Source organism: Uloborus diversus, chromosome 1 (genome assembly GCF_026930045.1).
Source record: "Uloborus diversus isolate 005 chromosome 1, Udiv.v.3.1, whole genome shotgun sequence".
NCBI classification, from domain to species: Eukaryota; Metazoa; Arthropoda; class Arachnida; order Araneae; family Uloboridae; genus Uloborus; species Uloborus diversus.
This window is the reverse complement of record NC_072731.1, coordinates 246,268,606-246,292,581: the sequence shown is the minus strand read 5'-3', so window position 1 is coordinate 246,292,581 and position 23,976 is coordinate 246,268,606. Positions and strand designations below refer to the sequence as shown.

The 23,976-nt window shown below is 33.0% G+C and overlaps 2 protein-coding genes across 2 annotated transcripts in view; one reads left to right on the top strand and one right to left on the bottom strand.

The window, feature by feature from the left end:
• LOC129226505 (L-threonine 3-dehydrogenase, mitochondrial-like) overlaps window positions 1-17,656 on the bottom strand; it is a 33,264-nt gene extending 15,608 nt beyond the window's left edge. Inside the window, exons 1-7 of the mRNA XM_054861119.1 lie at window positions 17,521-17,656; window positions 14,232-14,375; window positions 14,099-14,141; window positions 13,808-13,878; window positions 12,215-12,537; window positions 9,084-9,174; window positions 5,623-5,889 (exon numbers count right to left, since the gene is read on the bottom strand). Of these exons, the coding sequence (XP_054717094.1) occupies window positions 5,623-5,889; window positions 9,084-9,174; window positions 12,215-12,537; window positions 13,808-13,878; window positions 14,099-14,141; window positions 14,232-14,373 (937 nt within the window). The 5' untranslated portion in view covers window positions 14,374-14,375; window positions 17,521-17,656. The remainder of the gene's footprint in view (window positions 1-5,622; window positions 5,890-9,083; window positions 9,175-12,214; window positions 12,538-13,807; window positions 13,879-14,098; window positions 14,142-14,231; window positions 14,376-17,520) is intronic.
• Window positions 17,657-18,629: 973 nt separating this feature from the next.
• The window catches only part of LOC129219757 (serine/threonine-protein kinase dyf-5-like), a 12,072-nt gene continuing 6,725 nt past the window's right edge, over window positions 18,630-23,976 (top strand). Inside the window, 1 exon segment of the mRNA XM_054854054.1 lies at window positions 18,630-18,646. Coding sequence (XP_054710029.1) covers window positions 18,630-18,646 — 17 coding nt within the window.

Below are 23,976 nucleotides of genomic sequence, written 5' to 3'. Positions count from 1 at the left end.
GTATGTACTTCTGTATTAATTCTGAGTTATGTGTATGGTAGGGTACCCAAATATCGTCAACCGTAATTAAGTCTACTCACAAGCCCGTCAACAGAAACCAACTCACCAACTTTGAAGATTCAAGTGCGTCTTGTTTTTACTGTCAATTTTTTTTACTTTTACAAACGAGTTGATGTATGCATCACATGACTTCCTTTTACTCCAATTTAATGCCATTTACCCATTATTGACAATTTTAATGTGATTCAATTGTTTACTCTCTAAATATCACCAACAGTGGCCAAATTAAAACCAAATTAAAAATATTAAAAAAAATCTGCCAAATTTGTCGCCAAGTTGGCGACAAAACTTGGCTACCAAAAGACTGGTGATATATCGCCAAGTGTTTGACAAATTACAATACAACTTGAATTAACAATGATTTCCCCCCAAAAAGAGGCAAAAGACCCCTTTAGAAATATCCGAATGGAACCAAAAGGGAAGATGCACAACTAGATCCCAGTAGGAGTCTATGTACCAAAATTTCAACTTTCTAGGACATACCGTTTTTGCGTTATGCGAGATACATACGCACCTACATACATACGGACGTCACGAGAAAATTTGTTGTAATTAACTCGGGGGTTGTCAAAATGGATATTTCGGATGTCTGTACATTCCTAGGCATATATCCACGTGTGGTCGGGTCGGAAAAAAAAAACTCAACATTCATTCGGGGGTGAGAAAAATGGAAATCAAGGCCGATTTTTGATCGAAATTTTTTTTGCGAATACAATACTTCCTTTTTTTTAAAAGGAAGTACCGTAAAGGCGATCTACTTTGACCTTAGGGTCCTTCTTTGACCCAAACAGATAAAAAGATACAACGTCCTCTATCATCCTTCAGGGCGCATTTTTTTCAACATATTTTGACATATTCTACTAGAGAGCATCCCCAAGCACTCAGTTATGCATATGAAGCAGTTCTATCTCTGCTCAAGAAGCAACAATAGTGGTTCTGCATTCCTTATGCTATCATATGCTTTCATAACCTCTCAAACTTCCCCATGTAAAAGCAGTTCTACAACAGCTAAGAGTTTTTTAAGTACATATATTTACGAGCACTATTTAATACTCTATGCCGTAGTATAGTTGTACTCCTCATTTCTGTGTAGGTTTTAAACAATAACAATGACAACATATCTCTTTTCCTAAAATTACGACCTACTTTGGCCCAGCATAAAAACCTGAGAAATTTAGAAAAGTAAAGAATAGCTAAAATTAAGAATCTGAACCGGAAAAACACACACACACACAAAAAAAAAAAAGAAAATTAATTTGAATTTTGACCTCTTGAATTCAAATTATGTTTTTCGCAATCACGAGTGTTTGTATGTAGGCGTGTGTGTTTGTGTGTAGGGGGTATGTGTATGTAGGCATATGTGTTTGTGTCTGTGTGCATGCATGAATATGTGGGTAGTTGTGTGTATGTGTATGTATGTAGGTGTATGTGATTGTGTGTGTAGGTGTCTCTATGTATGCGTGTGTGTGGGTAGTTGTGTGTATAAATGTATGTGTGTGTGTGTGTGTAGTTGTGTATGTATGCGCGTGTGTGTAGGACATGGATGCAACCTGGAGACGGCTTTCGCTATAGGAGCAGCATCGTGAGGAGCTGGTTGACGGTGATGGTGCGGAGGGTGGCGGTGGGAAAATAAAATCAAAGGACATCAAAACAGTCAAGTGAGAACAATAAGCAATCGTGATTGCTCAAAAACCCTGGAATTCTCGGCAACGAGTAAATAGAGAGATTTCAGACTCAATTGATCAGGGCTCAGTTACATGGCTTTCATTATGGAAGATGAAGATGAGTTAAAAGTTGCAGGAAGTTTAGAAACATGTTTACCCAATGCATCTATATATTACAAATATTGTTAAATTTATTGGAATGTTTATGTAATTCTATTATTGTAGAATGGAATGAGCTCAATTTTTCAAAGATAACTGTTGATACGAGAGAAGAAGGAGCGAACGTTAAGAGCAAAATGGAGTCCACCAAAAAGTTATTTAAGTGACCGAAAATTTAGGATATTTTGTTTTACGAATGGTGCTGTCTTAGTAAAATTATTCAACCTCCAAAACTGATGAAAAGATGACTGTACTCTGTCCTTAATTTCTAGGACAATAACCAGGTATGCACACACACATTTTAAAAAAAAGTGATAATGATAATTTTCCTTAAAACAAATATGTGTGACTCAAACTTCTTTTAAATGTATTTTACATTCAATTAAATAGTTTTTCGCACGAACACACGTCTTTCTTTGACTCTGATTAGTTCTACAACGATTTTAAATAGAGAAAACCACTTTGGGCCAAAGTAATCCAAACGCAAGGGTAACATTGGCCCAAATGAAAACACTAATAAAGGGTAAAAATGTTTGGAAATAAACTGATCACTGTTCAAAAATTAAATTAAGGGACCTCTGGTTGTGTAAAACAAGTTTCCACAGTTTAGAAATATGAATAGTCACAAAATTAATGAGAAAATAATAAGAAAATTAAAAATTCTGGGCCAAAGTATCCCGCGTTTACGGTATTATATTCGCGAAAAAAATTTCACTCAAATTTCGGCCTTAAGTTCCATTTTGCTCACCCCCGAATTAATATTGAGTTTTTTGTTCAATTCCTACTAAATACTACAGGATGCCCAGGCTTGTTTTAATTTCCTTTTTAGAGTTGATATGCTAAAGGCAAAATGGGCTGATGCCACTCTCTAAAAATTTCTTCGGAATTAATTAAATCTGGACACAATTGTAATTTTTCCTCTTAATAGTCTGCATTATTTTCTACTTCAAGGGGTTCTCTTTCACTTTCGAACCCTTTTTATCCCCAGATCTGCAAAAAACGGGTATAAATAGTAACCAACTCCTTTATTTTAAAAGATTACAAACCTTACTTAACATTATTTAGTGATGAAATGTGGTTTGGGGCTGTTTGAAAGCTGCGTTCAAGTAGCCCCATTTTAAGGCAAACAGGGCACTCTTACTAACTTATATTAGTTACTGTGTTAATTATATAGCTATAACCTTGAAACACTGTTATTTTATTAAGAAATAGAATACAAACATAAAACTGTCTTTACCTTGATAATATTAAATGTTTCCATGAACTTACATGTGAAAGTTTGCAGACACTGAAAACAACTGTTTAGACAACTTGCAATCATAACCTCAATCAGTAAAAGGCGGGAATAGCAGAAACTTCGTTTCATGCTCCAGCCTCTACCTAGTACTGCTACCTGTCATGGAGAAAGTTTTTTCATTCTATACATTGAGTTTTATAGGACTAGGAGGATTTTAGACACTTTTCTCATGGGTTCAAGTAGCCCCAGTTTACAGTATAGCCTATTAAGGCTCTTGCGCCAAAAAAAAAAAAAAAAATCAAACCTACCAATTTACGCTGAAATATTGATTTCCTGATTTACCATGCATTTGAGGTAAATACGCACCATAAAAAGTTAGATTTCATAAGTTAGAGAAAAGTAACGCATAATAAAATTGATTATTAATGAAAGGGAACTGAAAGACAATTTTTTAAACAATATAATTCTTTTAATGAAAGTAACCGCAATGGGCCCGTTTGCAAAATTTTAAAGTATTTTTTTCTGAAAGAGCATGCTTAAAAACATAGGATCTGATCACTTTTTAAATATGTTATTTAAGTTTAATATTTAAAAAAAAATTACTTTAACCGATGCGCTTTCATTGTTTACAAATCTTGCCGATGACATCACAAATGATGAAATGCCATTCGGTGTAGCCATTCACAGAGCAAAATATTTAATTCGCATCTTTACTCACGTGTATTGGCAACGATAGGGTTGATAGCAAGCGTAGAGCGCAATATTTGATTCGCTTGTTGTTTATCATAACGTGGAACGTGGTAGAAAGATGCGCCAAAATGCATCATTTGTGACGTCATCAAGACCACGCCTTGTTTGAAAAATCGGACATTTAAAAAAAATAATTAAAAAATAACCGTTGGGAAAATAAAAATATTTTTTGGGTCTATGTTTTTTTTTTTTTTTTTTTTGCTCATTTTATCAATGTCAGTGACTAAAAGTAGTACTTTTGACTAAAGGAAACAACCCCATTAACGCCGCTACAAAGGAAAACGAAAACAATGTTACTTTTATTCTTATGTAATAGTTTGCAAAAAAAAGAAAAAAAAAGTAATGTAATGCATTTAAAAAGTAGGGAAAATGTCGTGACCCCATACCAAATGCTTCGTAACAGCATTTAGGGACCCACAGGTTAGAAACCTCTACTGTATAGCAACAGAAAAAGAAAGAAAGAAAACTTTTCTCCAAAACAAATAAATAGATAAACTGTTCAGAAAGGATATAAGGGGCCATTTATTAATTATGTAAGCTTGATTTTGGCAATTTTTGACCCCTCTCCACCCATATAAGGGCACATAAGTTTTCAAATCCCTCTGTCCTATTTTTAAGTACAATTCCATTTCGTTTTTCAAAATAATAAAATGAATCCGCATAACTGGAATCGTTATTAAATTCACTATTATTAAACTAAACTTTTTTGTGTAAAGAAATATTTTGTAAAAAGTTGAAATCTAGACTGAATGTTTTTTCGACATTTTTTGAAAATGATGTGACATTAATTAAAAATAAAACATGCCATACATAGTGCGATTCATTCATTCTTTGTTTAACAAATAAAAAACAGCTCATCCTAATACGTTTTTACTTCCTTTTACAAAAAAGGAAGTATTGTATTCGCGAAAAAAATTTCACGTAAAATTCGGCCTTAATTTCCATTTTGCTCACCCCCGAATTAATGTTGAGTTGTTTTTTTTTCAATCACACGCGGATAAGTGTCTAAGAACGCACAAACATTCGAAATATCCGTTTTGACATTCCCCGAGTTAATTACAACGACTCTTCTCGTGACGTCCGTATGTACGTATGTATGTATGTGCTTATATACGTATGTATGTCACATAACTCAAGAACGGTATGTCCTAGAAGTTGAAATTTGGTACGTAGACTCCTTGTGGGGTCTAGTTGTGCACCTCCCCTTTTGGTTGCTTTCGGGTGTTTTTAAAGGGGTCTCTTGCCCCTTTTTGGGGGGAAATCATTGTTAATTTCGATGTATACTCAAGTGGTGTTATAATTTGGCGGACACTTGGCGATATATCCCCAGTCTTTTGGTCGCCAAGTTTGTCACAAACTTGGCGACAAATTTGGCGTTTTTTTTAAAATCTGGTTTTAATTTGGCCATTAGTGATATATTTAGAGAGTAAGCTATTGAATTACATTAAAATTGCCAATAATGAGAAAATGACATTAAAATTAGAGTAAAAGGAAGTCATGTGATGCACACATCAGCTCGTTTACCTTCCAGACGCAAATGAAATATGATCCCTGCCAAACCACTTGACCGCGCGATTTCTAATGTGAAATATCGACTTGGAAGGTATTACGTAAGAATGGGTTTGACCCCCCCCCCCCTAAAAAAAGAGGGTAGTAGAGATTTTTCTAATCCCCCTTCCCCCTCGGGACCCTTACGTACGTAATTAGTGAATGGCCCCCTAATCACATAATACGACATTTGCATTTGCTTACCGATTTTTTGACGACTATCTGGTTTGTAAACCACTTTCAGATTTGGTACATGCTTCAGTAATGCGGTTACTAGTTCTTCAGGAGTAAAACTAATTGCACCAACGTTATAAGTCCTCAGTTTAAGCTTTTCAGAAGGAGATTCCATTAATTCAATTAAAGATCTCAGGCAATCTTCAATGTACATCATTGGAAGCTTTGTATCTTTCTCCAAGTAACATTCAAAGAATCCATTCCTTAGTGCTTCATGAAATATTAAAACTGCATAATCTGCAACCAGAAAAAAAATCGTTATAAATTTTAATTTTTATTTTATTTCATTTAGTTAGTTAAATTTGTCAAGCTGTTTAGGTTTGAACACCCCTCCCCTTTTTTAAGGATATTAAGCATCGGAAAATGAAACAAAAACTGTATTTGCATGAAATTTTCTCAATAAATGTTTTTTAAAAAAACCCCAAACAACAGACACAACATTTTAAAAAACACATATTTATTTTTTTTTCCATTTTATTTGTTTATTTATTCATTTATTTATTTTGTAGCGAAAGGAAAAATTGGAGGTTCAAGCACAGATCATAACATTCTTTCTTTTTTTTTCTTTTTAAAATTGATTTTTTTACTGATTTTTTTAAATGATTTATTATGATTTTTCTTTCAAAATTTTTTTTTAATCTGGTGTTGTCAGGCTTGATCAAACATACAAAATAGTTGATCAAAAGTAAAGCTGTAATAAACTGAGAAAAGAAAAGATGAGGAAATCAATAAATTTTACCGGTGTTTAGTTCTATACTAAAACAGATTTCTGAACATTGAGACAAAATCGCTTATTTTTGAGAATATCGCTTGTTCAAAATGTCTCCGAGACAATTTGACAATTTAGCTTAGAATTGAATAGCAAGAGCTCTTAGTTTTGAAATATACCCTCTTCTCAGAAACGATTCACCATGTTCTCATTTTTGAAATACCGTTCTATTCAGACCTAAGCACAGACGGTATCATTTCTGAGAATTGGGCGGTTTAAAAAATGAGAACATGTCGAATTGGTTTGAGAATAAGAATGTCTCAAAAATAAGCAAATGTTGTGTACCGTTCGTGAGTATGGTATTTTTCTCGCCTGTAATTCTTGCAAAGCTAAGTAGTCCTTGGCTCCCTTTGGGAGCTTTAACAGTTCGTACGGGCCGTAATCGAGCTGAAGCCGATACACTTTATAAATAAGCTCAGTTAATCTTTAAACTGAGAGCTAAAAATATTTTCACAACAGTCGGAAGTCTGCAGTGAGAAACAGTGAGACATTCAACTCCCGCTTTCCTTTCTACGCATGCGTTATTTTTGAGATAGTCTGCTTATTTAATTTAAATTTGACATTTACTTACTTCTAATTCAAAACTGCTTGGACAAAATGAGAAGATAAATGTTTTTATTTCTGAACAGATGATTTTAACAGTGTATAAGCTACCGGAGACATACTTAAACAAAACTTGAAACTAAAAAACCTGTATTCAGTAAATTACCGCCCATTAGCCCAGGGCTAAAGCAGAAATACATGAAATACACCGCCAGCTCAGTCATTTGTAGCTGAGGACTGCAGTTTCGTGCTTATTAGCACTCAACTCATTTGGTCTGTGCTAATCCTATATTAGCTACCAATTTGTTTGGCACTCATGGCTTCCTTAAGAGGTTTTCCATCACCAGCTCAGTCACTTCGTATGCCGGGCTGCTGAGTGCTAATAAGCTCGAAACTGCAGTCCTCAGCTGGAAATGACTGAGCTGGTGGTGTATTTCATGTAAAGGACCTAGTCTATTGCAGAAATAGGACTTAAGCATTCGTCATTACTCTATTTAAATATCTAACAGCAGCAATAGGTGGGCAACGTTAAACGAGTCAAATGCACTAATCAACTTCTTCAAATGTTTCATATCATCAAACGCGGTTTTTGTTTATTTATGCAACTTATTTCAATTACTTAATTATTTCATTAAATATCTATTTTATTTTGCTTTATTTCAGAAGATAATTTACTTCTTTCGAAATAAACGTTAGATTACCTCAGATTCTGTTATTTTCTAAACTTATAGCGTATATAATTTGTAGATCTCATTTAACCAACAGTTATTTCACCTGAAAATAATCGTATTACTTATGAAAGATGACGAATAAGAAAGTTTTCAATCATAGTTTAGTATGAAATAAAAAAATACAAGTTTGGGCTGAAAAGTAAAAGTGTGACAAACAATGTTGAAAAAACACAAACTGAGCAAAGATTACATACGTGTTTGCTGGTTTTCATAAACACGTGTTTGGTTTTGCATTGCAACCCCAAAACAAATGTATGCAATTTTGTTCTGCAAAATAATGCGTTTTTTTAAAGTTGTTGTTCACATTTTCACATACTCTAGTTTTACTTCAAAAAGAACTAGATTATGTATGAGGTCAAACATTCTTTTTAAACTGAGGCAGTGAAAAGAAAGGGGATGCAAGATGCTAAGGTCAAAATTAAAAATTTGGAGAAAACCAGTAAAAATGCTGGGAGAACCTCTCCTCTGTTTTGGAGTAAGAGAAAGTGGCAATAGCTCCTAAACTTCAAACTCGTTTTACCTCAAAACTGAAACGTGCGCTTACATCCCTTTGTGTCCCACTGCCTCAACTGTTGTATTTGTTTATTTTTTTCAATGTATAAAAAAATGTGTCAAATTTTAAAATTTTAGTAAATTTCATATTACTTGCAAGCAGCAAATCAAGTTCGGCATTTAAAAAAAAGAGAGAAAAAATAATTATATTAATTTGAATTTTTGGCATCTTGAATTCAAATTATGATTTTCGCAATCACGAGTGTGTGTGTCTGTGTATGAATGCGCGTGTGTGTGTGTTTGTGTAGGCGCATGTGTGTGGGTGCGTGTGTATGTGTGTATGTATGTATGGGGGGGGGGGCGTGTTGTGTGTGTACGCGCGCGCGTGTGTGTAGGCGTTCGTGTGTGTGTGTGTGTGGGTGTGTATGTAGGCATATGTGTTTGTGTCTGTGTGCAGGCATGAGTGTGTGTATGTGTGTGTGTAGGAGTGTGTGTTTGTGTCTGTGCGCAGGCATGAGTGTGTGTATGTGTGTGTGTGTGTGTGTGTATGTAGACATATGTGTTTGTGTCTGTGTGCAGGCATGAGTGTGTGTATGTGTGTGTGTGTGTAGGCATACGTGTTTGTGTCTGTGTGCAGGCATGAGTGTGTGTATGTGTGTGTAGGCGTGTGTGTGTGTGCGTAGGATATGGACGCAACCTGAAGACGGTTTTCGCAAGAGGAGCAGCATCGTGAGGCCGGTCGACGCGACGGTGGTGCTGGCAGAGGGTGCTGGCGGGAAAATAAAATCATAGGAATTCAAAACTGTCAAGTGAGAACAATAAGCAATCGTGATTGCTCAAAAAAGGTTAATACAGTATGGACAGGATAAGGATCACGTGTAGTGAACACCAAATACCTGTTGTACCACCGCCCGGTGCTGTGTCTGCTGATATCACTCCCGGAAACCGCAGGCACCTGAAGTCCAGTCCATATTTGTAATGGTAATACTAAAAATAAAAAAATACATTTTTTAGCAACTTTTCAGTTAGTTTAATTCTTGTGCTGCAACAGGTTCTTGGTAGCACGTTGACTGGCATTAGTATTTTTTTTTAAAATTGCTCAGAAATGCTAGTCACAAATGAAGTTTTTACAGATTGCTAAAATTATGTTTGAATATGAAATTTTTTTCTCATTTTACTATGATTGTTAAGAAAATATCAAGTACTGATTTTGGTACATTATTTTTAATTTAGTTAATTTTTTATTGTCATAAAACTGCAAATATGTGCTTCGGGGCAGCAAGGAATTTCTTCATCAGTTCGTTATTTGCTTCGGGATATAAAAATCCGAATAAATCTCACTTGGAGAAGTTCACAGCCTTTGACTAATGAGTTCTGTGTCAAAAAAAAAAAAAAAAAAAAAAAAAGAAAGTTTGCTGATATTCAGCGTCATGTGCTTTTTGCATAAAGTTTGTTAGAAGCAATTTTTTGTTAAATCAGGACGTATTATGGGATTCGAATTTGCTCCATGAGCTTTCGGACTTCAAAATTGAACGGAAAAATTTGCGAATCGAAAAAGCAACCTGAAATAAAAATGTTCCGACGAGTTATTTTGGGCAAAAAATGGTTTGTTTGAATTAAATCGCTGTCTGGAAAAGTGGTGGAGGGTTAGACAAAAATTTCTACCTTTCCTAACCCAATATTCAAATTTTTTTTTACTAAAAAAGAAAGGCAGACTTTCTTCTTTGCATGCATTGATACTTGATTTTTCAAAAGACAAATATCGATGACATTTCCTTAATCCTGTGGGGCCCAACCTACGGCCCGTGGACCACATCCGGCTTGCGTAGCTGATCTGTGTGACCGTGGCCCGTTTTTTGTTTGATGTTTCAAAATGATTGAGAAGCACGATTAATGAAAATGTCACAAATTTGGAGCCAAATATTCAGAAATTAGTTAGACCATTGGTTTGGCCTTTGTGCATAAGAAGTAAAATAAGAAATAACAACGTCGAATTGCGATTTGACGTTGGTATTTCTTATTTTAACTCAGAAATTGGTTTCTGAAAAATAACTGCATTTAATAAAATAAGCCTAGTTATAGATGACAACTTATTATTAACTTAAATTTCCTTTATGTATCATATCAAACTTGAACAGTATCAAATACTTTAAGCGAAATAATATCAAAAACAAATAAACTTAAAAATAATTAATGAATTAAAAAAATACTAGTAAATTACGAGCATAATTTATAACAAGAAGTTCTGTCTAGAACTATACGAGCCTACTTTCCCGTATACCCATACTACTTTCTAGTACCTAATGAATATTCTCAAAAATAGCTAAAATCGCAAATTGTTTCAAACATATTTTTATAATATTTTAAGCTAACTTCTAGGAATAAAATATTCATCACTCATCTAAAAAAATTAGATGCGTAAAAAAAAAATAAATAAATAAATAAATTTAAAAAACGAACAAATAAAATAGCAGCACCTTTTAAACAAAGCAGCTAATACACTCTTTTCCATTAAAAACAATTCTTTACCAGCTTTCAAAACGAAAAAATAATAATTAAAATTAATAAGCTCATTAAAATAAATACATCACATAGTATTAAAAAAAATCGTTTCTTTTTCCCCTGATGCTAATTTTTTTTTTTTTTTAAATGAATCAATGCACTTACCAAAATAATAAATAAAAACAATAAAATGTCAACTTAGAAATACTTTTCACTGTCAAAAAAAAAAAAAATCGTCTGCGCATATCTTTATGTAGAAACATAAATGACTTCGAGTTTATTCGCCGAAAATTGAATACCTAAATTAAAACTTTAGCGTGAAAATAAAAACAAGTCCTATCAACAATAAATATTTCACAGTTAAAACCATAGCTGCGGAGTCGGAGTCGAAGTCAATCTCATTTTGAGATAAAGGAGTCGGAGACGAATATCCAATAATCGGAGTCAGTCATTTGTCCTCCGTGTATAAATTTTTACCAAAGCTACAAAGTCAGAGTCGAAGTCGGACAGTCAGAGTCCGATTAATTGTCGGGGACAGGAGTCGGATTCGGAGTCAGGTGCTCCTAAATTCTCGGAGTCGGAGTCTGGAGTTTGGCGTCAAGAGCTATTTCCAACAAAATTTGTTTGAAATAAATCCGCCTTCAAGTACGGAATCTACTTTGAGTTTCAGTTTCCCCGTAGGCGCTAATGTTAAGGGATTTGAACTGTTCAAAATTGAAAGGAAAAATTGTTCTAATCAAAAAGATATTTTATATACAAGTTTTTCATCAAAAGCTTTTTCCTACAAAGTTTGTTTGAAGCAAATTCGCCTCACAGTTCGGAATCGCCTTGAATTTCCTCGTAGGCGCTAATGTTTAGTTTTTTTGAACTGTTCAAAATTGAACAAAAAATAATTCAAATCAAAAAGTGAAATGTGTAAATGAGGTGTCCTCGCCGAGATCTTTCGAACAAAAAAAAGTTTGTTCGAATCGGACTATTCATTCAAAAGTTATTAGGGGGGACAGACAGACTGACAGACATTTTCCCCCATCTCAATACCCTACTTTCCAATTTTTAATTTTTCGATATTTATTTAATTATTTTATTTATTTTTAACTTTTTTTTTTTGTTTTTCGCGATCTTTTTGAGATTTATTAAGCCTTCTTTCATGCTTTTTTCTTCTTTTTCTGACTTATACTGGGAAAGTAGGCTAAAAAGGAAAATCAGGATTTAAGCACCAAATCCAGTTTAATCCAGGACTTTCCAAAAGCTATTTTTCCTGTACTTTGATACTTCTTGGGGCTAATATCGTGCTAGAAAGTGTTTAGGATAGCATGTAGTTCAATTAGGTCAAAAACTGCATTAAAAAGGAAAATTTGATAAATAAATAAATGAAAGATTTTCTTTTTAAGAAAAAAAAGCCTGAACATATGAATGTTTTTGTGTCATTTTTTGAAATTTTTAAAGTATAGACTGAGCTGCTTTTGACCTAAACTTTTGAAATTAAGTATTAAAAAATAAGGGAAAAAAACGCACCCAAACTTACTTCTCCCAATAATTCAGCATGTACTTTAGACACTCCATAGATAGTCCTAGGCCTCTGTACGCATAAATCTGGTGTAGGATTTCTTGGCGAATCTGGCCCAAAAGCTCCTATTGTACTTGGCACAAAAATTCTCATCCTGTACTGTTTGGCCAATTCCATAACATTGTGCAGTCCTTCAATATTTACTCTCATTGCCAAAGGAACATTGTCTTCTCCTATAGCACTTAATAGAGCACTAAAATGTACAAGCCAATCAATCCTGTAGTTCACAACAATTTCTTGAAGATTTTTAAAATCGAGGATATCTGCGTAAATGTAGGGTCCTGTAAAGATATTAAGGAAGAATTACACAAGTGTGAGAATGTTTTTTTTTTTTTTTTTTTTTTTTTTTTTTTTTTTTTACCCGACTGCGCGTGCGCGACGCAAAGGAGGGTAATGTGTTTATCAGCCTATGTATGTATGTCTGTTCCTATGTGGCGTTCTACAGGCTAAACGCCTTGACCAATTTTGGTAATTCTTACGTCAATCGATTTGTCTTAACCTTGGAAGTGTCACTAAACACATGACAGTAATCAAAAGTACCATTTCAAAAACCAGTTGCCATTTTGCCAGTTTGGGATCGGCGCACGCTGGGTGTCGCACACTGTGTCGCACGCTACCTGCGTGCGACAAATGCAGGTAGTTTTCACTGCCTGAATTTTTTGTTTACTAAGTCTACTAATTAGGGTCTCAGTGGCCGAGTGGTCTGAGCGATGGCTTCTCCCACTTGAGGCGGTGGATCAAGACACCTTTGCTCCGGATGTACTTTCCCCTCTTTCTGATGTAAATTCTTTCATGTGTTCTTATATGTAATCTGTACTGCAATAAAAAATATATTATGCGTAACAATGACAAGACACTCAGGTTGTAGTCCTCATCAAAATAAACCCGTGCAATAAGCACCAAAAGAAAGAAAGTCTACTAATTCGGTTTTCATCACTAACAAGTTGCATTTGTTTTTGTCGTGATTCAGGGAACTGAATTTCGCAACGTGTACTTTCTTGACGGGCTTTTTACCCACAACGCGGGTAATAAGTCAATGAAAATTAACTAAAAAGGGTAAAATAAAAAATAATTATTAAACAAAACAAAAAACCCGACTGCGTAAAAACTTAAAAAACTAAAAAGAAAAAAATATACGCCCAGTAGTTAAGGATTTTATTAAGTATTACTGAATAACTACTCCATTGAAATAGTTTTATAATCGATACACACATAAGACAAAGCATAAATTCAAAAGCAGAATAGAAGGATCAACAGTCGGGGCCTATTCCTTTTTGACCAGTCAAGGAACCCCGTAAAATTTAAATGGACCCCGACTGTTGATCCTTCTATTCTGCTTTTGAATTTATGCTTTATCTTATATGAGTATCGATTATAAAACTATTTCAATGGAGTAGTTATTCAGTAATACTTAATAAAATTATAAATTACTGGGCGTATATTTTTTTCTTATTAGTTTTTACGCAGTCGGGTTTTTTTTTTTTTTTTTTTTTTTTGTTTTTATTTAATTTTTTTTTCTTTTTTATTTTAGTATGCATTTGAAAGATATACCTGCATCCAGTATATCTTGAGGCGCTCTTATGATGTCTGACATAATGACGTTTTCGGCGCCATAACGGGCCCTGTAGGAAAAGGAAATATAGGAGCATTCGGTATTAAATAAAAACAACATACAGAGTGATTTTAAAGTGTTTTTATAAATTAAGAGAAGTGATAGTACCTCTCTTGATTTGTAAAAACAATTTTTCTTTGATTTCTAAAGTTACCAAAACAGTTTTTAAACATATTTCAACATAAATTGTACATTTTAATCACGAATCCGTAACAATCTACTAGTATTACCTGAGTTTCTTTGCTAAGCCGGTACCTAATTGTCCTAAGCTTCCTAAAGGTAAAAACTAAAATTATGGCTTGAATACTGTCAATATGATTGAAAAAATATACACTAATTTGAAACATTGCTGTAAATAATTACCTGTTATCAATACACGTGGTGATCTTTTGGATTTTGAGCTTGAAAATCTGGTGCAGGAACTAAAAGGTTCTAACCAATATAGCTGGTTGAACAAGGAGCATCTTGAACCAAACTTGCGAAGTTGTGTTGAAACTTTTAACATATCTAAAAACAGAAATTAAAAAATTAAAAAAAAAATAATAATTTGGATTTCGTCATCTTGAATTCAAATTATGTTTTTCGCAATCACGAGTGTGTGTGTGTATGTAGGCGTGTGTGTTTGTGTGTGGGGGTATGTGTGTTTGTGTGTAGGGGTATGTGTATGTGTGTAGGCATGTGTGTTTGTGTCTGTCCAGGCATGAGTGTGTGAGTAGTTGTGTGTATGAGTGTTTGTGTGCGTGGGGGCGGGGTATGTGCATGTGTGTGTAGGCATATGTGTTTGTGTCTGTGTGCAGGAATGAATGTGTAGGTATTTTTGTGTGTGTGTGTGTGCATGTGTAGGTGTCTGTATGTATGCGTGTGTGTATGTGTTTGTGTATGTGTGAGTAGGTGTATGTGTGTGTATGTGTTTGTGTGTATCTGTATGTGTGTGTAGTTGTGTATGTATGCGCGTGTGTGTAGGATATGGATGCAACCTGGAGACGGCTTTCGCTATAGGTGCAGCATCGTGAGGAGCCGGTCGACAGTGATGCTGCAGAGGGTGCTGGTGGGAAAATAAAATCATAAGACATCAAAAGAGTCAAATGAAAGCAATAAGCAATCGTGATTGCTCAAAAAAAAAAAAAAAAGATAACAAAGCATAAGTCATACATGCACTTTTTCATTTGTTTTAAAACAAATGAAACATACTTTACACGAAGTACTCAACTAATTCCAAAAATTAGTATCAGTGTGTAAAAACTTCACTTATGCCGTCATCATTCTTGTGTTGATGTTGATATATCCTTAAGTTACATGCATTTCAGGAGGAATACTGCTGTTAAATTTACAGTTCATGTTTGGTTATTTCCAAGATATTGAAATAATGATGTTTATACGCCTCGATAAATGCAATTAAAACTTTTTTTTCCCCTTTGGGTGGCATATTGCACGCATGTCGGAAACAAATAATCTTTACTAATAATAAAGCTGAAAGTCTCTCTGTCCAGATCTCTGTCTGTCAGGATCTCTGTGACGTGCATAGCGCCTAAACCGTACGGCCGATTTTTAGGAAATTTTTCACAGAATTAGTGTGTAGCATAGGGGTGTGCACCTCGAAGCGATTTTTTGAAAATTGGATTTTGTTCTTTTTCTATTCCAATTTTAAGAACATTTTCCCCGAGCAAAATTATCATAAGATGAACGAGTAAATTACCAAGTTATCATAACGTGGAACCGTAAGATGGGCAAGCCAATCGGAAATTAATCATAAATTTTTTGTAAATATACAGCCGAACCTAAGGACCTTTTAATTTTCTACTACGGGCAAAGCCGTGCGAGTGCCACTAGTATTGAATAAACTTGCATGTATTTGGTGAAATACTGTATTATTCCTACTTTTCTGTTTATCTAAAATTGAGACCAATCGTTGGTTTTTACTCGGAAAAATTGATTTTTTTTAGTTTTTTAGCACGAAATAATGTAATCACAAATTTATAATATTTACATTCTAGTGCTTTTTGTTTTCTTTAAATGCTTTTCTTTTATGTTCGGTATCCTACATGAAAACTTTGATTCTGCAAGCTGTACAATGATTCAATTTTCCTGTATTTCATCTCTATTTCATTCACCAATTTTCATCTAAGTTTTTTCTTCTTTGATACCTTTCTCACATAAGCTGTAAATGTATACACAGGACAAAATTAGTACATTAAAAATATCAGTTGGTGGAAATAATGAAGAAATTTTTAAAAATGTGAGTATATTATATTTCTCACATATTTGTATGAAGTCATGCGACAAACTTGTATTTAAAACAAGGAGAAAAAAGAAAGTAACTTTCAATTCAAAAATTTCACTGTTAACAGATGAAAAAAAAAATCTGTCAAAATATTGATTTAGCAATTTACAAAACTCACATCCTACCTAAAATAAATGGTTGAATGATGATTTTATTATTATTTTTTGAACAGGAAAAACTCATTGGCAGTTTTAAAACAGCAGGGCTATTTTTTTAATTAAAATTTTTATAGATATTTATGTTGAGGAGGGAAAAAAAGCGTGCTGCATAGTTAAAAAAAAAAGTAAAAAAAGTGTCTAAGTAATTTGTGTGTTGCATAATTTAAACTGTTTAACACTTTAAGTTTTCTAAAAAATCTATATCACTTCAGAAATTTTAATTTAAAAAAAATAACAAAACAACTTTTTTATTTCTTCCAGAGAAATACCAAAAAAAAAAAAAAATTCTCGGAAATCTGCTGATTTTGATTGCTTTAATTTGGCAGAATATCCTTTCAATCAAATTATCTTGTTAAATGACCAGAAAATTTAATTCTGTACAATGTTAATCAGTTATCAGTATGTTTCAAGTGGCACGTTAAAATTATTTAGTGAAAATAAGATTTTTAAAACAGTTTTTAGGTTTTAATTACATTTCTCAAGCTCAAAGTTACTTAACATTATTTTTGTTGTATCAGTTTCTTTAATCCAAATGAGAAACACAGCATGATAAATTAATTATCCAAGAAAATAGTTCTGTATAACATAACTATATTTATTATTAAATAGAAATATAGAATAAAACAAAGCAAAACCATCGATACTTTTATAAAATAAGATGCATGATTTAAAATCGATTTTCAACACTCTTTTTCTCCCGTATAATAAGAAAACACAATTATATTTAAAAACTATAATGTGTAGAAGTTTGTCTGTACTTTAATTTTAACTGTATATATAAGTATATTTTCGATTTAACGATTTCCTAAATTTAATAATACATTTCCCTGGTCCGTATTTGATTGTATTAAATGTCTTGTCTATGCTCTTCGATTTAACGATATATATATATATATATATATATATATATATATATATATATATATATATATATATATAAGGAATCTCTTAATCAATATGCGTTAGAATATTTTAAAGATGTGGATTCCAGAAAAAAAAAATCTGCATAGTGCATAATGCACCACAGCTTGCTGTCAAAAAACTCGTTTCTAGCAAGATCATTCAATTGATAATTAAAAAGTTATAAAAAAGGTAAACAGAACAAATAAAACAAACAATTGAATTGCTCTGGATTAGAAACTAAGCATAACATGTGCTTGTTTCACATTTACAAACTGGAGTCGTTTGGCTATTTAGTGAAAAAATCACCTACTTCTTTTAATGAAATCAGAAATCTCTCTCCAATCAACCTGTTAAAAATGATACATTTGCAAGGAATTCCACGTCGTAACTCAGCTTTAATGTCCAATTTTCCGCGTTTACGAACACCTGCCAGACACCGCTTCCTCTTTTTCTGATGCAGAATAATGACATGGCCTGAAAATAGAAAACCAGATCCTGACGTCAGCAATACAGGTGCTCGTTGACCAATCGTCGCTTTGGACGCTGGAGGTGTGTCTCGTAGAATTTGACAGCGTACTATGCGTGGACTGGGAACGCGTTTTTTTTTTTTACCTCAGAAATTGAATAAGAATCCATAAATGTGTGTGGATTGATTTATGGACATAAAATACAGATAAGTATTTGAAATTCCGCTGTAACATGGTCAAGGTGCCCCGAATTAAAACTTTTTGGGGAAAGGGGGGAGGGGAGGATTCTTAATTTGCGGAATGAAACTCCCAATTTAACAGAATGATAGAGTACGAGCATAACCAAGCCCAATGCACGTATGATCATATATAGATGACAACAAATAATAACAAAATTAGGTATCATTAAAAATATATTTAAAGAGCTAAAAAGGAGAAAAAAAAATAATCCCAATGTTGCAAATATTGTCTCAATATTTGCCTAATCGTCAGCAAAATTTTCCGAAGAGGGACTTTTTAGAAGGTCACAGAACCTTCCATCGCTGCACACGGTCATGGGGAAAAAAAAAAAAAAGAAAAATCAGAATTAAGAAAATTGTTATATCGCACTTATCGGGAGACAAAGAAAATGAAGATTTTTCTGAAAGTGCATTCTAATCGAGGTTAGAAGAAATATACATTCATATAATGTACAAGCGTACGATATGTGTACCTTGAAGGATTTTTTTTTATTATTAGAGAGACTTTTTAATGAACAACTGAAAAAAATTACTAAAGTAATTGATTTAAAAAACAAATAAATAAAATTATTATTGTTAATGTTATTATTACTATTATTGTTATAATAATAATAATAATAATTACTATAATAATAATAATAATCATTGTTATTATTGGTACTATTATTATTATTATTATAGTAATTAATATTATTATTAAATCAACTTTAACTATGGCGAATTCAGACGAGTAGGAAACGTTCACTGCTTTGTTCATTGAGTAAAAAATAAGAAAAAGAAAGAGAAATTTTTTTAAAGACTATTCCTTAAGTTACTTACGCTGTCATAATGCCTGTCGGTTCAGCTTTGTAGTTGTTGACAAAAACAATGAATAATATAATAGTAAGTTAGTAATTACAAAGTAAGTTTTGTTAATATAGTAAGCAAACTAATTTCAAGGCTCAACTTAAGGAATAATATATTTGTGAGTTTTAGATAGTTGAAACTTTTCAAATAATACAGGCATCGGATGTTTTTTAAAGTCGAATTCATCAGTTAAAAAGGCTTCTTGGTTTGCTATACACTTGTTGAAAACTATTTTTAAATTCGAGCGAAAAAAAATTGCAATATTTAGAGCAGATTGGAAGTACATACAAGCTTACCTCTCTTTACGTGCATTATGTTTTTGAACGAAAGTGAGTATCGCTTTTTAAATTTAATATTTTTTATAAGGATTGGTAACAGATAAATATGTTTTAAATTCTAAAAAGGTTCGCTTCATATAAATTTCAAATCGAAAAAAATTTGAAAATGAGATGTAAAAACTTTTGTATATTCCAAAGACTTTTTATAAGATTGGATCCCTCTAAAAAGTATGAAAGGAAAAAGTATATGATTTCTTGATAACAACACTCAGAAATTGCAGTTGATCTTTACAGCTTTATATTTACATTTATTTTAAGGAAACCAATAAAAATTCAATTAAATATTAAGAGAAAAAGAAATATACGCGGTTATAGTAAACGCTATTCGTACAAAGTCGTATACCACCTACTTCTTCTCTTAAATTTATAATTTAACTTTTACTTGCTACTTTAGAATAAACCTAAATATACAGATGTTAAAATCAACTGCAATTTTTGAGTATTGTAATCAAGAATGAACATGCTTTTTTTGGTTTGATACCTTTTACTGCGAAACAAGCTTAGGAATTTAAAAGAAGAAGAAGAAAATATATCTTATTACTTTTATACAATTTTAATTTAAATCAACGATATTTGTCACTTTGAGTTTTCGGGAGAGATAGGAAAAGCGTGCAGTATCGAAATAAGCAACTAAGGGAGGAGCAATATAACAACTGTTTCTTATTATAAATGCCAACATGTCTAATCTCGCTTAAATGCTATCATTTTCATGTTTAAATCATAGTTGTCCCTTTAAAAGACCTTTTTTATCCGTTAGTACTACATTAATTAGCATTTTTTTGAGCAATCACGATTGCTTATTGTTCTCACTTGACTGTTTTGAGGTCCTATCATTTTATTTTCCCGCCAGCACCCTCTGCAGCATCACCGTCGACCGACCGAAAAATTTACCTCTGATTAGGGGACACTCTATCTAATGGAAAGTCACAGAGAAAAATTGCAGTTATTGATGTATAAATGCATACAAATTGATTTCATTGAAATAAAGGTTCTTATTTGTCTGAAAATTAACTGGTAAAACTTTATCTTGATAGCAACATGCAAAGCCACCTATATGTATTTCAAAATTCTTGCTTAGATTTACATTCCTGCTTTTCCCTTTCAGCCATTTATTCATACTCCGACAGATGGTACTCTCTCTACCCATGACAATTTTTTTTTCAACTTGAAATCTGATCACACTGATATTTACATTGTATTGCATTGTTAATTTATTATATGACATGAAGCAATTTCATAAAACAAATTACTTCAAAATTATTTCTTTAAATTACGTAACTTTGATTCTACTCAAATTATGTTTAAATTTTAATTTTTATTTGGTTAACTTTGACTTTTATTTAGCACATAACATTTTCAATATTTAATCTTAAATGTTAATAGTTTGTGTTTATTATGATACTATACTTTGTACAACCGCAGGCATCAATTCATATATGTACCTCCAAACAAGGGACACCTTCCTCTATTTAAGGGGCAAAAATATCAGACCCTTATTATCCCTTATTCAGAGGTTCTACTGTATTTACTTATGTTTGTGTTGCAGTTTTTCAATGCAATATGATTATATTGAGTATATGCTTTCTCCTTTGAAAAATTTAAAATGAAGAATCTGCTAACATTTTTTTGGAACTTATTATCAATTGCAAGAGATATTTTTAATTTTTATTACTCCTACCAGCGCATTTCACGTTTTGAAAATCAGCGTATATTCCGATTTTGAATTGCAAATACAAAATTTTTCTTCAGTAGAAAATAGGGGGAAAATAAAGAAGCCTTTGAAAAAAAAAAAAAAAAAGTTTGCACCTCTTCTTTCTCTGTCATTTTTCGTTTCATCCCTAGAAAGTTAGTTTCCTAAAAGAACTGAATTGTGGTCTTCACTATCCGCTTATATTTCATATTTCACGAATGAATCTCACTCCTGAACCTCGTATTTTCAAAAAAATAAGTTTTATTTCTCTGAAAAATGACACAGGAATAATTTCACGCATTGAGCAATAACGATAAAATTAAAAATTTTAAAACCCCCCGACTGAGTCGGAAAGAAGAGGATCAAGAGGGTAAGTTGAAAATCCTTTTAAAAGCCTTATAATATTGAAAATCAATGTCAAGTATTTTATTTGCTATTAAATACAAACTGGCAACAGATAAAAATTTTAAATCATTGTTTTTGATTTCCTTGTCAGCCAACAATGAATTCGGTTATCAATCGCGTGAATAAGGCTTAGCCGTGTTTAAAATCTGCTTAAAAAAGTTATAATTAGAATTTTAAGAAAAATGGAAAATCCAAACACATTCTATCAGACGCGGAAAGCAATTCTCTTAATTTTGGTATTAAATTTTTTAATTTTCAACTATGTTTTCTCTGCAAAAATCGCGAAAAACTTTTTTAGAGGTTTTTAATTAATATCTTCGTTAATTAATGTCATCCAAAGATGCAACCTAGCTAAGAACACTCTCGAACAAGTCTCCTTTCGAACAATTTTTTTTTTTTTTTTTCAAAATCAGTCCATTCGTTTAGGCGCTAGAGTGCCACAGACAGACACACAGATGCACAGACACGTCAAACTTATAACCCCCTTCCATTGTTTGTCGGGGGTTAAGAAAGAAAGAAAGAAAGAAAATCCTAGATACGTATTTCTGCCCATTGTCTTGTAAAGGATTCAGTAAATAAATGACCTTTTATATGCGCTCATGCGAGGTTAAAATTTTTATCGTGTGCTATTACGTGCTATTTTTAATGCATTTAAAATTATCATAGTAACAATTTTTTAAAAGTTCAACTTAAAAGAATTATTTACCGTCAGAAGCTAAAAAAATAATTTGCTTTAAGATCTATTCATATCCACATTTGTTTCTAGTCTGGATTAGGAAGTAAGCAGCAAATCGAGATTGACAAACAATTTTAATATCCTTATTATTTCATCCATTCTAATTTGGAGTTCTTAGGCATTTTCCTTCCTTTTCAGTTTTCTCTTTTTCTGAGCCGTTTAACAACACTCCAAGAAAACCTAGTTAATAAATTCACTTAACATTCCGACATATGATAATTCTGAATTTACAAAAAAATTTCTATGCCACGTGTTGCGTGTTGTAGGCAGAGCAGAGCAACGGTTCGAGTCCTAAGAGCTTTTGTTTTGTCTCCCCCCCCCTCTCTCTCTCACACTCCACTATGAGAGAGAGAGAGAGAGGGATAAAGCGAGAACTATTTAAAATATCATGAAAAGTAGAACGCGTTCCAAACTAATAATTACGCAGAGCAAAACTGTTTACAATTTTTTTTCTTTTTATGGCCTGGATTTAAAATTTTGATTTCAAATTGAATAAAATATCCGGTTTCGGAAGGGGAAAAGCTACAAGAAGACAAAAGGTCTGCGGGCACATATGAGATAAATACTTCTGGAATTTAAGAGCGAGATAGATTAACTTAATCGACTTTGAGAGCAAAGTGTAACAGCAAAGTAATTGAAAATTCCTGGGGAAAAACCCCCTCCCATAAAAAAAAGAAAATCCTTGTAGAGAATTCTTAATGCTCTCTCTCTCTCTTTCTCTCTCTCACACACACAAGGCAAAATTGAAATGAAAACACAATTTATGTGAAAAGAAAATACGAACCAGAAAAGCAGTACTGGAGTATTGTTCTGCTTCTCCCCCCCCCCCTCTCTCTCTCTCTCTCTCTGTAGCCGTCACAATCTTTTACTGGTTTTTATCATAAGACGAAGTAAATGAACCTATTTTTATTAGTAAAGAAAATTCATATCTTTATTACTTGAGTACTTTGATTTTAATCTCAGTTCTCTTCATTTTTATTTATTTATTTTCTATTTTAAAGGAGTCATATATACTTTCGCCACTAACCCCGCAAAATCTAACAGTAGTCTTGTCCATCAGTGTACTTTTAATTACCCAGCGTTAATAATATTTATTTTGAAACACCAGAGAAAAGGAGATTACATAGATTAAAAGCTGAGTTACGATAGTCTAGAGCAGTGATTTTCAACCTGTGGTTCGTGGACCACTAGTGGTCCGCGTACAATTTTCATGTGGTCTGCGAATCGCTAGTGAAGATCGCTCTGTAACATTTTTACTTAATTTTACAAAAAAGGAAGAATTGAGTTCGCGAAAAAATTTTCACCCAAAAAATCGACCTTAATTTCCATTTTGCTCACCCCCCAAATGAATGTTGAGTTTTTTTTTCAACCTGACCACACGGGGATATATGTCTAGGAACGTACAGACACCCGAAATATCCATTTTGACGATCCCCGAGTTAATTACAACGAGTTTTCTCGTGACGTCTGTATGTACGTATGTGCGTATGTGTGTATGTGTGTCGCATAACTCAAGAACGGAATGTCCTAGAAAGTTGAAATTTGGTACATAGACTCCTAGTGGGGTCTAGTTGTGCACCTTCCTTTTTGGTTGCATTCGTATGCTTCAAAGGGGGTCTTTTGCCCCTTTTTTGAGGGGGGGGAATCATTGTTAATTTCGATGTAAACTCACGTGGTGTTATAATTTGGCGGACACTTGGCGATATATCGCCAGTCTTTTGGTCACCAAGTTTTGTTGGCAACTTGGCGACAAATTTGGCGATTTTTTTTAAAAAAAAAATCTGTTTTCAATTTGGCCACTGTTGGCGATATTTAGAGAGTGAACTATTGAATCATATTAAAACTCCCAAAAATGAGAAAATGACATTAAATTGGAAGAAAAGGAAGTCATGTGATGCACACATCAGCTCGTTATAGTTGTAATTAAAGTTATTAAAGAAAAATCTTAGATTCATCTGATTTCACCTAAATATAATTGCTGTGAAAATATTATTTCTATCGTTCGTGGTGTGCATAGGATTTGGAAGGGTACCAAGTGGTACTCA